The 14,235-nt window shown below is 37.3% G+C and overlaps 1 protein-coding gene across 2 annotated transcripts in view; it reads left to right on the forward strand.

Annotated features, from left to right (window-relative positions):
* NET1 (neuroepithelial cell transforming 1) overlaps nucleotides 1-14,235 on the forward strand; it is a 45,323-nt gene that overhangs the window by 26,332 nt on the left and 4,756 nt on the right. Inside the window, 6 exon segments of one of the 2 annotated variants that reach the window (NM_001133021.1) lie at nucleotides 7,141-7,389; nucleotides 12,351-12,458; nucleotides 12,868-13,035; nucleotides 13,364-13,426; nucleotides 13,755-13,851; nucleotides 13,989-14,065. In NM_001133021.1, the coding sequence (NP_001126493.1) occupies nucleotides 7,297-7,389; nucleotides 12,351-12,458; nucleotides 12,868-13,035; nucleotides 13,364-13,426; nucleotides 13,755-13,851; nucleotides 13,989-14,065 (606 nt within the window). In that variant the 5' untranslated portion in view covers nucleotides 7,141-7,296. 2 annotated transcript variants of the gene reach the window in all.

A 14,235-nucleotide genomic window follows, 5' to 3' on the forward strand; every position in this document is an offset into this window, starting at 1 on the left:
CTTCCTTAAGCCAATCACAAATGGACCATTTCCTTTGTATAACGGATTGCTGCTGTACCTCCCAGCCTTCTGACTCAGTTGATGTGACCCTGTTTGTTTTGGGCACCTCTGATAGCACAGTTAAATGATGTCCCATAGCCAGGGCCTCACTCTAACTAGGTCTGCCCCACACCTGGGGCTGCTTTTCAAACCGGAGTCATTTTCTGCCATGGAAAGCAGAGCTTTGCTCTGGAGCCCTAAGGCTCTGCATTGCAGTTCTCTTCCTGGCCTTGCCAGAGCATCACATAGCATCTTTGTCTACCATAAATACCCCAACCTTGATGTGATATACCAGGTCCTATGGCCTGAACAGCAGGGCAGTTTGCACCACAGCCTAGGGGACCTGCTACAGAGACCTCTGTTGCTCTGAGACCTACTCAAAACTATCACAGCAGTATTCCCAAATATAGCAGATACTCCCTCCAAAAGATGAAGAGTCCTGCTAGCACTGTGCCTAGGAGATGCAAGGTGCAACACCTGTCCTTTCCTGTAGAGGGGAGATCCCAGAAAGCCTCAGGCTGTTGGATCTATTAAAACTTTTCCAACATGGCAACCCCTGAATTTTTGTGGCATGCGTTTGATTTACTGGGATATCCAAAATACTTTCCACTTCCTATTCACCAGGTCTTTTTGGTATAATGTCATTAATATAGTGGGCCTGTATGATGTTCTGTGGAATATCCGGTCCTTGCTGACTTCGTGACAGAAAACAGAAAGTGAACAGCTTCAGGATGTGAGCAGTCACAGGCTGCTGTCCTTCCCACCTAAAAGCTAACTACTTTTGACCCTTCTTACTAATGGGGATTGAAAAGAACACATAGGCCAGATCAGTAACCATAACCATAACCATGTAACAAATGCTAGATGATTTGTTGGTCTGCTCCAGTAGACTCTACATCTTGCACAACAGTTGAGGTTAGAACTACCACTTAAGTTTACAGTGGTCCACTGTCATTTACCACAGTCCACCTCATTATTGTAAGAGGCACTCAGATAAACAGAATGAGGATCTAGTGGAGACTATCACTTGTGCAGTCTGTAACTCTGATGGCTGATCTCTGCATTTTCTCCTGGTGTGCAATACTGCTTCTGACTTACCATCTTGGCCCAGGTTTAAGGGGTGAAATTTCAGGGACTCCCACTTAGCTATTCCCACCGTGGTGCTGAGAACATTATGAAAGTTCTGTCAGCTGCTTTTTCAAATCTTTTAAAGCAATTAACCAAAGCCAGTCAACACTACAATCATTACAATTACCACTGACCCTCTCTTGTTCATTTGCCACCACTACTACGTAAGGCATTGCCTCACTACTCTGTGTCTCATCCCTATTCATACCTGTAGTCCTTATCACCATTTTACTAGTGAGTGAGTCTGTTTCAGAGTCCCATCCTGTGTTTCTGATCTCTAGGACCAATCTCAGTGTCCATATTTTAGCCTGGGTTCTCCCTCCAGAAATCAAAGCCTAAAACGAGGACTCATTGACAGGTGTCTTTCTTGAGGTATGATCCCAGGGAACAAGCTGGAGAAGTAAAAGGAGGCCCATGCAGTGTCTAATTAAGCTGTCACTACCGTGGGCAGTGGGGTAGATCTCGCTGGAACCCTCTGAAGAGCTGTGTAAAACACACCACAGACTTCTCCTCTCAAGGGACTGAAGAGGGGAGCTTTTATCCTGCAGCTCCTGTGCTCCGTTAGTCAACAAGTGGCCTTTCGGGTGTCCATCCCACACACTCGTGGCTACACGTGCGCATGTGCCACACAGCAGCATCCAAGAAGCCCAGGGTGGAAAGCAAGAGATACCCAGTGCAGCTGAGGCAAGGGACTGTGGGGTCACTCCTGTGGGGAGCCAGTTGCTATGGCAATGTCAAATTGGGCTGAGAAAACAGGAGGCTGGGCACAAAACACAATTTCGTTTTGTCTTTAGTTTGGGGCCTTAAGCTGAAGTTCAGGGGAAAATGGGAGGAATCCCATTCAACAGCTTGTTACAGAAGAATAAGTGGTCTTACGTTATACTGGAAGTTATTCGTTACCTGAGATAAAAAGTCACCACTAACAGTGCTGATACCCCATTTGATTGGCTATTTGTGTTGTCATCGCACAAAAGAACCATTGTTTTGACAATACCAAACTTATTAGCCTATGAGACTATTTTGTTTAAAGTGTGTCTAATAATACTTAATTGGTCTGAACTGATGTTTTTTCCCCAAACCAAATTCTTAGTACTAAACTTGGAGAGTCAAAGCACATATAACTTCATTACTAATTTCTTTCATACTTATCCAATTCAAATGTAACTCTTTTTGTTTTTAAGTTATTACTAGATATTTTGGAACTATGGTTTTTCAAAAGTTCCACTTTTCAATTAATACTTCCTTTTTAGTAAGATTTTAAATTTTATTTTTAACTAACCTATTTTTAGTGAGATACAGAGTATATGCTTGTAATCTTGAATTCTAGAGTTTTAAAATGGAATGTAGTTTTCTTATATTTAGAAAAAGTTCTTAAAATATTTCTTGTGAATTGTGGAATCTTTTTCATATACTTGTATCATTTTAAAATATATGTTTAATTTAGTAATATAAGACATGAAGGCTGTACAAAGACTGAAAATAGAGCTTTTACTGGTCATATTTTTCCACAAATTAAGAGATTGTTTATGTAGTCATCTATGTAATGTCCTTACAAATATAATTACAAAGTTGAAAAACAGGTTGACAATTGCATTTCACAATATCTCATGTAGAGGGCAGCAGAGAGCTTAGATTTTGTTTTCTCTTTGCCTGTAGTATGGCTTCCCTAGTCTAATTTCCAACTGGTTGTTATTGTTCCAGGTAAAAGTAAATAATAATGCCTAGACCAAAAAAAGTAGTGATTATTCCTAAGCTCTAATTTATTTCTAAATTCCAAGCAGTTTTTCACTTGAAAGGGAGAGAACAAGTAACCTAACACTCCTTTTCTATACATAAGAGAAACATTATCTTTCTCTTTACCTTTACATAACTCAGTTACATTTATAAATTCTAGATGTTCTACACAAAGAAAAGACGCTAACCAATCTGTGCCTCAGTTACGCCATTTGTAGAGTTATATAAATAGCTGCTGTTGGCCAGGCAGGGTGGCTCATGCCTGTAATTCCAGCACTTTGGGAGGCCGAGGCAGGCGGATCACTTGAGACCAGGAATTCGAGACCAGCCTGGCCAACATGGTGAAACCCCGTCTCTACTAACATTACAAAAATTAGCCAGGCATGATGGCACACTCGGGAGGCTGAGGCATGAGAATCACTTGAACCCAGGAGGCAGAGGTTGCAGTGAGCTGAGATTGTGCCGTGGCACTCCAGCCTGGACAACAGAGCAAGACCCTGTCTTTAAAAAAAAAAAAAAGAAAGAAAGAAAAAATACTCCTCTAAACTTAAACAACTGGAACTATTTTATTATCTTTTTACCTACCCCATGTCTTGTTATAAAAAGGCTATAAGGCAGCTAATCTCTCAACCGTTTTTATGGTTTCCTCCTCTATAAAAGTATTGGCAATTTAGTGAACACTACTAGCCTGGGACTCAGGAGACTTTGGTTTTAAACTTAGGTCTACTGTTAACTTAGGTCAGCTAACATATACTGAGCACCTAGTGTGTCTCAGAACATGTGCTAAAGGTTTTACCTGGGTTATCTTAATCTGGACAGTGTCACAACAGCTGAGCAGACCGGAGTCATTAGGTCTGTTAAGCCACTGATTAACAAGGTACCTTTGGACAAGTTTCCTAAACTTGGTCAGTCCTAGTTTCCTCCATCTCTAAAATGGAGATAATAAGTACTTCATAGAGTTGATTAAGATAACATGTATAAAGCTCTAGCACAAAGTAATTGAAATAATAAGTACTTCATAGAGTTGATTAAATAAGATAACGTATAGAACTCTAGCAGAGAGTAAGACCTTAAATTTTTCTTCTATTTTTCACCACCATCCATTAAGTTTCCTTATGAGAAAACTGAAGAGGATGGGTGAATGATCTCAGAGGGCCTGTTTAGTCCTCTGGTTTTATGCAGCATTGTGACAAGACTCAAGATTCTTGAGTCTAGTTGAACTTCCACATGTTCATCATTCCTTTTTTAGATGCTGTCTACATTTAGACCCCAAACCTGCACATTCAAAATGAAACTAAGATTTTAGTGTTGGTGAGCTGGGGCTTTTGTGAACATGGCTGTCATCAGTATACCCTATTTGTTTTCTATTTCTGTTTTTACATATAAAGACTTCTACCTTTACCTCTTGGGTCCCCAGCTGAAGGAGAGAATGAAAGATACCCCTTCTCCTCATTATCTTGGCTCATTTCTGTTGGAACTAAGTGGAAAAACAGTTTCAAGAAAGACATTGGGTAAGAATCCCAGGAGAACTCCCAGCTGCTTCTTTCCTAACTCCCACTGCACGTAATCCTTTATTCCCTTAGAAACTATGTGGCCGTAAAGTATTGGCCTTATTTACGCCGTATTTTAACTGATGAAGCTAACTGAACCAGACTGCTGGGTTCTAGCCTAGGCTGTTCATATTAGCTCTGAGAATGTAGGCAGATCACTGTTCTTAAAATTAAGAGTAAAATTAGGAGTCCACAATCGCTCAGGTGCTTCTACTTTCATGCTATATGGAAATATCTTCTACAGTCATCCACTCTTTAGGCCAACCACATCACACATACTGCCCAGGACAGACTGGACAATAGAGTAGATGATGAAACAGAGCCAATCTCCATTACTTTAAAAAATAAACTCAAAGCAGAAAGATGAATTATTACCACATCTCGTATATAAAACACACACAGCTACAGAAGGGCAGTGGTGGTCCTTCCTGCAAGAAGTAGCAACTCTCCTGCAAACCTTAGGCAATTACTTTTTATAGATTGTCTTTATAAATAGTCTGCGCCCACTATTCTTCTGTATTCATTCTTCAACCCCTGTAATTTGCCTCTGTCTTTACTCCACTGAAATAGCACACTTGAGATCCTCATTAAACTTGTAATCACTAAATCCATGGCTTTTTTCTTACCCTCCTTAACCTCTTTGCTGTAATTAACATTTTTTTCTTCCCTTGGCTTTTGCTTTGTTTCTTTCCTTCTAACTATTCCTTTTGCAGAATTCTCCTTCCTTTGGCTTTCCTCCAAAGTTAGATCCTTGGACCATGTTCTTTTTGTCCAAATTTTCTCTCCCAGGCATCTCATTCATTCCCATAGCTTCGATTTTTATCTCTGTATCTGACTCTCCAGTCTAAGTCTAGCCTCCAGCCTCTTTTTCAGGTTTTTGTCCAACATTTCCAACTACCAGCAGAATATTTTCATTTGCATGTTCTTCCACCGCCTCACACTCAGTATATCTAAAATGTAACTTAGAATTTTCTTTCAAAGCTTGTTCCTTCTTATTTCTTGATTTGCACTAACAGTTACCCCTCCTATTTAAAGAATTTTAGGCATCTTTGACTTCTTGCTTATATCCTTTTCCTTTTTCCCTACTGGTCCTACTTTAGGCAAAGTTCTTGTTGCCCGATTGTGATTTTTGCATTATGTTTTCAGTCATCTTTCAACCATCTTAAACACCAGTTACATATATCTTTTTACAACATAGCTCTCATTATCTCTCATCTGTTGAGTACATCCATCTGTTCCATCTTTACACACAGCCTGTGACCTCACAGTGTGGGCTCACTCCCTCATCCTCCTTGAAATTTTCTCTTGTTCAAATCTATGAAAAATATTACATTCAAGGCCCCACAGACATAACATCTTAAACCTCTTCCTGGCATTGTTCCCAGCCATGTCTTAGCTTAGAAAACTACCTGAAGTGGTTTCTCTTCCAGAACTCCTGTAGCACTTATTGGCTACACACCTTAGTTTTGAATTTGCAAAAGCTGTCTTCTGTTATCTCTTCATGTGGCCTGCCTTTACACAATGGTCTCTTTAGCAGATATGAAGCCTATTTTTTTTGATTACCCAAGTATCTAGAATAGTGACTTTTATATAATAGATTTCTCTGATTCTATAAATCCTCAGAATAGAAATATTTTTCCAACATACTACCATCATATTACAGTAGTTTATAGTGTAAAATTTTACCATTCCAAATAGAATAACGAATTTTGTGTTTAAAAGGAAATCTGCTTCACAGCAGGCCTGCCAAGCCAACAAAAGTAGTGTTGTTCCTTAGAGGAAAAGACTTAGGCTAGAAATTTGGAGACTGTCACTGGTCACTGTCACTATTGGCACTTCACCTCTGTGAGCCTCATTTCTTCACCTGTAAAATGCAAGACTTTTTAAGCAGTCTTTTGACCCTGTTCAAGCTATATCAAGATCAGTTAATTCAGTTTAGAGAAGGACCCTGTTATTTATACTTATTATAATATATACACAATTATATACTATGTATACAATATAGAGAACAAATCACCTTTGTTATAAAATATCTAGTACACAGATAATCAAGTTTTTAAAAAGATACAGAAAAAATATCTACCTCTAAGAATACTGATTTTGAAATCTGAAGTAGCCCAGTTTACCCGTAACCTCATGGGAGATTTTCTTCTGGAAGAGAGGTAACAGAAGTGCACCTGCTGTATTTACCCTGCTAGTCTTAAGAAAAAGTGGTGGGAACTATTTAAAGACTTAGATCATCTATTTTATAATTGTGAATATGCTTGCACTTCTGTAAAATAAAAGCAGGTTTCCTGGAAAATTAGTCTTTTCTTCATTATATACGTTGATTCAGCCCTATTGAATAAGAATTTCTATTTCCTTATTTGAGTTGTCAAGTTGTCCATAATAAACTTATTCCCAGGCAATAGGGTTTTATAGGAAAAGTCTGCCTGTCTGTGACTAAGCACCAGAGTAGATAACGTAACAATTTGTTTTCCTTCGGGAATGCATTTTAAATCAGGAAGAGAAGTTTCTGTCCTACTTGAACCCAGCTTCACTCTCCTCCCGGGCGAAAGCTGAGAGGCCTAGGTGTGCCCAGCTCTCAGTTAACTGAAGTCACGTGGTGGTGGACCCCGCCCCCAGGGCCCGGTTGGCTGTGGCCCCGCCCCCGAGCCCTGGGGTCTGTGCTTGCTGCCTGCGGCTCTCAGAAGCCTCTGCTCCACCGCGGGGAAAGGCATGGGCACGTGGCTGCCGAGGGTGGCCGAGCTCTGGGAAGAAAAGCCCGTTTGCCTCTGCGTAGCGTCGCTACAGCGCTGACTCGGTGTGGATTGATTGGAAAGGTTTGAGGGAGTACTTGGGAAGCATGGTGGCACATGATGAGACTGGAGGTCTCCTACCTATTAAAAGGACCATACGAGTCCTAGATGTCAATAACCAGTCCTTCAGAGAACAAGAGGTAAGACTTTAAGAGAAACATTAGGCAAAAGGAATGTTTTCTAACTCCACGGAGCTTTTAAGATTTTTAACAAGTTATTAACAGTATAATTTTAAACTTTTGATCTTATTATTACAATGTATGTTCTTGATTTATGTGTAAGCTTGAAATGTGTTTAGGGACTGTGGTCTAAGTTTAAATAGTTTATACATAGCATAGCTTGAGTACACAGCTTTTATACAAAAGGAAAAGATTTTAAATGTATATGTTACTCTGGTTACATTTGTCACGTTTCTGATGCTTAATATAATTGTTTTTTTAACTTGAATTTATATCATCCAGTCTTAGAAACTACCTTAATGGAGCAAGAGGAAAAGAATCCCGTTCTTGTAAATCAGTGCTAGTGAACAAATTGCGACTAATGTTTAGTCTGACCTGGTGTGCATTTTTCTTCCATCTGATGAGTTCATTGTATGCCACTTTTTTCTTCAGAAGGAAAGAGGCATGTTCGAATATTTAAACCAATGACTCATTATTTTTACCCTCCTTGCTTTGTCTGAAGTTATTTTTTTTTAGTCTTTATGAACATTTATCAATATAAATCAAATTATGCCATTTTATGTAATCTTAATTTAATATTGTGTGATATTCTGTTTATACTATATACTTTAATATATACTACATTGTCACTTATATGCTAGGAATAGTGTTCCTGCATTCAGTTAACTGTGTATCTCTTGATTGTGGTAATGGTTTCCGTCTCTGTACACACGTCAAAACTTATCTAATTGTGCATTTTAAATATGTAAAGCTTACTGAATACCCCAGCAAAGTTGCTTGTCATGTGTACACATACACACACCTTTTGGTAGTTAAAATAGCTGCCGTCTTAAGGAAGTACACTTTTATTTGGTGTGGTTTGGCTTTGGTTTTTGTTCTTGGTTTTGGTCTTTGCCTATGTGTCAGTTTTCTCAAAATGTATAAGCATTTCCTTTGAGTAGAACAGTCATCCACAGTCACTAGTGTGAATCCTGCAGCTTATCATCTGTTGGGCCCATAGAAACTGGCCTTTGTTTAGTATCAGGCATGGGCTGTGTTTCCCCCTTACCTTTATTTCTAAGTTACAAGCACTAGGAATGTTGTCAGGGTTTTAGATCTAGTGACACAGCTCTAAATAATTTGAGTATTTCTAGAAAAGGAATTCATCCCATGTGATCATAACTCATTTTTATCTTTTTAAAAATAACTTTTATTTGCTTTTGATTTTAAAGTTTTTGCTAAGTAGAAGAGATTACTTAACTATTATAACCCAAAGGAATAGACCCAGGCGCATACTGTCTTTTTTATTCAGTGTCTTGATATGATTGGTTATAGAAGAGACCCTCCTAAAATATGTTCTCTAACTGGCATCATCAGAAGAAAAAGCCTTTCTACAAAATGCTGACTTCTCAACAGGATTTTTCCATGTTGTTGCAGTTAGGTATAAGGCATAACCTGAAAAATACTTTAACTTATTCTCAACAATTTTCTGTTTATAGATGTCGAGAAATTTTTAAGGCATAAAATCTAACTACAAGTGGATTACTAACATTAATTAATACCCTGATCTGTGGGCAGATTGCCTATAATAATGCATGTGACTGCCTAGCTAACCTAGTCTGATTAAAAATTAACCTAAATTAACAACATAAACTTATGTTAGAGAGTGTTGGACTTTTTTTCCCTCCAAGTGAACTTTAGCCCTGGTGAAAGGTTCCCTGCAGCAGAAAATTCATTGAGCGTCTAAAGCTTGTTGGCATTTTTTGTTTATTCCCATGGATTTTTGGATTTTTTTTTTTTTTTTTTTTTTTTGAGGAGAGTATGGTTCCAGTATTCATATCTGTTCTTTAAGCTTCTTGAATTTGCCATAACATGTTTCCAGGACTCCAAAGTAAAAATAAACAATCCTAGCAGTGGAACTATGGGTGCGTTCCATTTGGTGGTGGTGAGATAGAAAGCGCCTATTCCACTCACCCTTCATCACCTCCAAATGCTGTGTCTGGCCTATCTAAATATTGTATTAGGAATCTGTTTTGTGACTGCAAATATTTAGGTTCTTAATAGTCAAATCAAGATTATTAAGATAGTTCATGTGGACCTCTAAAGAAAACTACTTTTGGTTTCGGCTCACATGGGCCAATTTCTAACCTGTATTCCGAAAGACACAAATTTTTGTCCCAACCTTTTAGGTGGCCTGTGAATGCCTAAACCATGTCACTTTTCCACAGAAGTTTCATGTATGAGTCTGCTTTCAAATAGTATATGTATCCTGAAATTAGTAGCAGCATTATACCTTTACATTTCACAATCACACTTTTCGTTATTTTAGTCATTAAAATTGTTCATACTTTTAAAATATATATACTAAAAGTTTGTTTTGTATTTGGCATTCTTCATGTATGTCCTTTGAGTGAGGCAGGAAAGTTACCCACCATTCAGTCCCCAAAAACATGTGAAAAAGTGCAAAGTGCCCTCCTCCTTTCTCTCCCTCTCCCAACCTGTATTTCCTGAGTAAGCATCATACTTCCCAAGACATCCTAGATTTGATAAACTCTGAAGAGCAGCATTTCCTTTGTGGAGAAGTGAGATTATAGTTGGGTTTTTGAAGGACTGTGGAACATATTTAACCACCAAATACCACTTGGCATAATATGCTGCCACCCTAAAGAGACCACATCAACAAAACCCGTGTTCATTTCAGAAGTATGCTTTAGATATATTTACATTCACTTATCTAAATCTGAATTCTGTAGTTTTAAAATATCACATAATTTTGAGTTACCAGGAGGTTAGTAGTTGTACAGTAACTGGTCCTATAAAGATAATAAATTTTTATCATTAATTTGATTTTATGTGATAAAATAGATATCAAAAATTTATTTCCTGCTAACTAAATTTTCCTTTCATATTCACTGGGAAAAGCACCTTTCCAAAGACCTTTTAAGTTGAAATTAAATATTATATTTTCTGGGAAGTCAAATTTGTTAATGCATGAAACAAGGAAGAGGAGTTAACCTCTGTTCCCAAAAAGCAGAACAGAACTTTCTGACAACTGCTTTGTTCCAGTGAAATGTCAGCATTTCTTACTCTGTGAGGTAATTCTATCTTCAGTCCAACATGAGACTCTTTGTGCTGTCTTTACTAAATGGAAAGGAATGCCTTTGCTGGCCCCTGCACATGCGTGTGTCAGTCAGTCAGCACAGATGTACGTGGGGGAGGCATCCACACATGTCCTCAGAAGCACAGCGTGTGCCATCTTATTACATATCGCGAAGGTTTCTTTTGCAGTTCATTTATATTCAAAGTTTTACTTTGGAGTTAATTATTTGGTATGAGGGGTTGATCTACAACTCTGCCTCTTAAAGCCTTCAAATTTCTAAATTCTCTTTGATTATCTACCAAGTTTCCTTAATAGTTCACATTCCTTTCTGATACATATGTATACATTTAGGAGCTTTAATGAGTCTAATTGTTTCTTTGGATATTCAAATTATTTACATTTCTTTCCAAATAATGTTAACTTTTCCTGTCAGTTTATTCTTAAATATTTAAAAAAAATTTTTTTTTACCCAAACCAAAAATGGTCAATATAGTCTTCAGTTGTTTAAAGGCATTATTTTTACTCATTTTCTACACCCCTTCCTTTTTATATTACTTTAGTCATGTCAAAGAATTTTTAGAAAAAGTTGCTTCTTCTGTTATTTTTAAATGATGTCTTATTTTTCAGTGATAATTTTAATATAATTTTAAATTATATGTCCTCCTGGATTCTCATCAAAATTTTGTCAAGTATGCCACAGTTGTCAGAAGCACAAAATACAAACAGTTATGCTCCATAGACATTATAAAGAATAGACCTGCTAGTTTTATGATCTGGCATTCTTCATTTCAGTAACTGTGTGAGTCACCTACTGATATGCCTCCATTTTTCTAGCGATAAAATTAGAATAATGCAATTTTTGTAAAGTTTCAAAATCCTTGAATAAGTGATGTGTTTGCTATATTATTATTTAAAAGCAATAACATGTAGAATCATAACTATTTCTTCTCAATTTGTGTATACCTTTCCTTTAAGTTAATAAATTACTGTTTGAGAGAGGATCTAATTTATTTATGAATCCCAGTGTTTATGTAGTAAATGGAAATATTCCTAAAATCTGTTAGCAGTAGCTCAAACTTAGTATGTGCCAGGCACTGTTTCAAGCCCTATTATTCATTTAATCTTCACAACCACTTCATAAGAGAAGTGCTACTTTTAGCCCCATTTTATAGATGAGAAAACTGACGCCAAGGGTGTGCCCTAGCAAGTGGTAGAGCCGGGATTTGTGCCCAGTCAGATTTCAGAGCCTGGGTGCTCTTTTAACTCCTCCCTGCCTTGGCTTCAATATTTTTCAGCCCATTCCAGTGTCAGACATGTTTATTGAAAGGTCTTATTTTCTAACGGAAGTAGTTAAGAATGAAATGATACAATGTCTGAGATTTGCTTTAAAATATTTAAGTAGGGACAAAAATGAAACAAATTGTTATACCAGACACTATGGAGGCCGCTTGATAGACACATGGGATCCATTATGCCATTCTCCACTTTCATGTATGTTCCGAAATTTTCATAATAATAAGTCTTTTTTAAAAAAAAAGTTATTCCCTGCCTTAAACTAAAAAGTTCTATTGGATTTTAGGATGTAATTTCCTTGTTTGAATTTTAATTTTTTCCCCTAATGGAAATATTTGACTGGCCTTTCTTACACACTTATTTTTTGAAAAGTTACTGCTACTCAATAGAGTTCTTATTGTTTTGACAATGAAGAACAACTCTTATTTTCATGTTTCTGTATTTTATAATGTACAAAAATTGTTTTGTGAGAGGGCTTTACTTTGTCCAAGTTCGTATGAAATCATTGCACCTAGACATATATTTAGTGTCATCTGGTTTGTTTTTATAGGAACCCAGCAATAAAAGAGTTCGACCTCTGGCTCGTGTCACGTCCTTGGCAAATTTAATCTCTCCTGTAAGAAATGGAGCTGTCAGACGTTTTGGTCAAACAATACAGGTAAAAAGAGAGGAGGAAGAGTAATGTAGTCAGGGGACTTTATAGAAGCCTGGAATTTGTAGTTGTCTTTGAGCTGTACAAACAGGTTTGTATTATTATACTTAAACATAGTTTTCTTTTTAGAATATGCTAGTAAGGAATATTGTTCCAGAACAATGTGTAACCTCATTGTATTAATTCGCATTCTTATATCAATGCATAGTCTTGGCTAGTTTTTATTCCCAAAAATGTAATTTTAGCTGATAAATATTTAAGATTGGTAGGTGGAAACTTGGATAAATTATTGTTTTCTGCATTGAGAAATTCTCAGAACTTTGTCTTTCTTCACTTTAAAAAAAAAAAGAAAATGGGAATAATTCTGTTTCTTCCAAATCTTATTTTCTCTTTTGTTCACCTTTTCTTTTTTAAGTCATTTACCCTTCGTGGTGACCACAGATCCCCAGCCTCTGCCCAGAAGTTTTCTAGCAGGTCAACAGTCCCGACACCCGCCAAGAGAAGGAGCAGTGCACTGTGGTCAGAGATGCTGGACATCACCATGAAGGAGTCTCTCACCACCAGGGAGATCAGACGGCAGGAGGTATGCTGGCGCTCAGCGCACATGTTTTCTCAAAAGAACAGCAAATTGATGCCCGTGGCAAAATTTACTTGGATTTTTGTGTTTGAGCAACAATTCCTAATACATGGCAAACAAAACCTAATGATGGATGGTGGTCAAATTAAACAACTCTAATAGGGTAAAATTACCAAATATATGGCAACCTTTTGAGATTCCATTCTGAATTACAATTTTCAGACTGAGTTACTTTTTAAAATGCCGTTCAAAACCTCAAATAATGTAATTATCAGTTGTATATAATTTTCCTTTCTGGAAGGAATGACCTCTGATGTTTGCTGGATGTTTTTAGGCAATATATGAAATGTCCCGAGGTGAACAGGATTTAATTGAGGATCTCAAACTTGCAAGAAAGGTCAGTAAATAACTTCTTATCAGATGCCCTAGTTTTTAAAAATTACATTTCACAAAATCTAAAGGATAGTTTTCTTAACCTTTAGAAGTAGAAGAATAGAAAATATCTACTGGCGAATACATTTTTTTTAGATGAGGTCTAGACACATCCTCAAATACAAGTATTAGTAAGAGAGTTTATTTGGGCATTAATACATACTAATTTATTTTATGTGTAGCAAACAGAATCCACGCTAGCTTTTATGTAATTAATTCTCTTTGTTTCCAAGTATAGATCCCTCATGTTTTCCTCCCGTGATCCCTCTGTGATACATTTCTCCCTCTGACAGGCCTACCATGACCCCATGTTAAAGTTGTCCATCATGTCAGAAGAGGAACTCACACATATATTTGGTGATCTGGACTCTTACATACCTCTGCATGAAGGTTAGATGTGCCACTTAATTGTCATTAAATCTAAAGAGCAGCAGTGCATGTAATTTTCAGTCTAAACTTCTAATGTAGTGCTGACCTATTTTTTAAATAAACCTGTTAATGGTGTTTATGCTTTTTTATCACTTCAGATTTGTTGACAAGAATAGGAGAAGCAACCAAGCCCGACGGAACAGTGGAGCAGATTGGTCACATTCTCGTGAGCTGGGTATGTAGTGAGTTGTTGACCCCAGATATAGTTTCTTACAGATGTGCCATCTTGCAGTTTCTGATGAATATGAGACAGATTTGATCCCATAACTCTGTTCTACAAACACATAAGGCATTAAAACTAAACAAATTTACAGTGACATAAGAAGTTACAGTCTGCTTAAAAAA

The sequence above is a fragment of the Pongo abelii genome, chromosome 8, assembly GCF_028885655.2.
Source record: "Pongo abelii isolate AG06213 chromosome 8, NHGRI_mPonAbe1-v2.0_pri, whole genome shotgun sequence".
NCBI lineage: Eukaryota > Metazoa > Chordata > Mammalia > Primates > Hominidae > Pongo > Pongo abelii.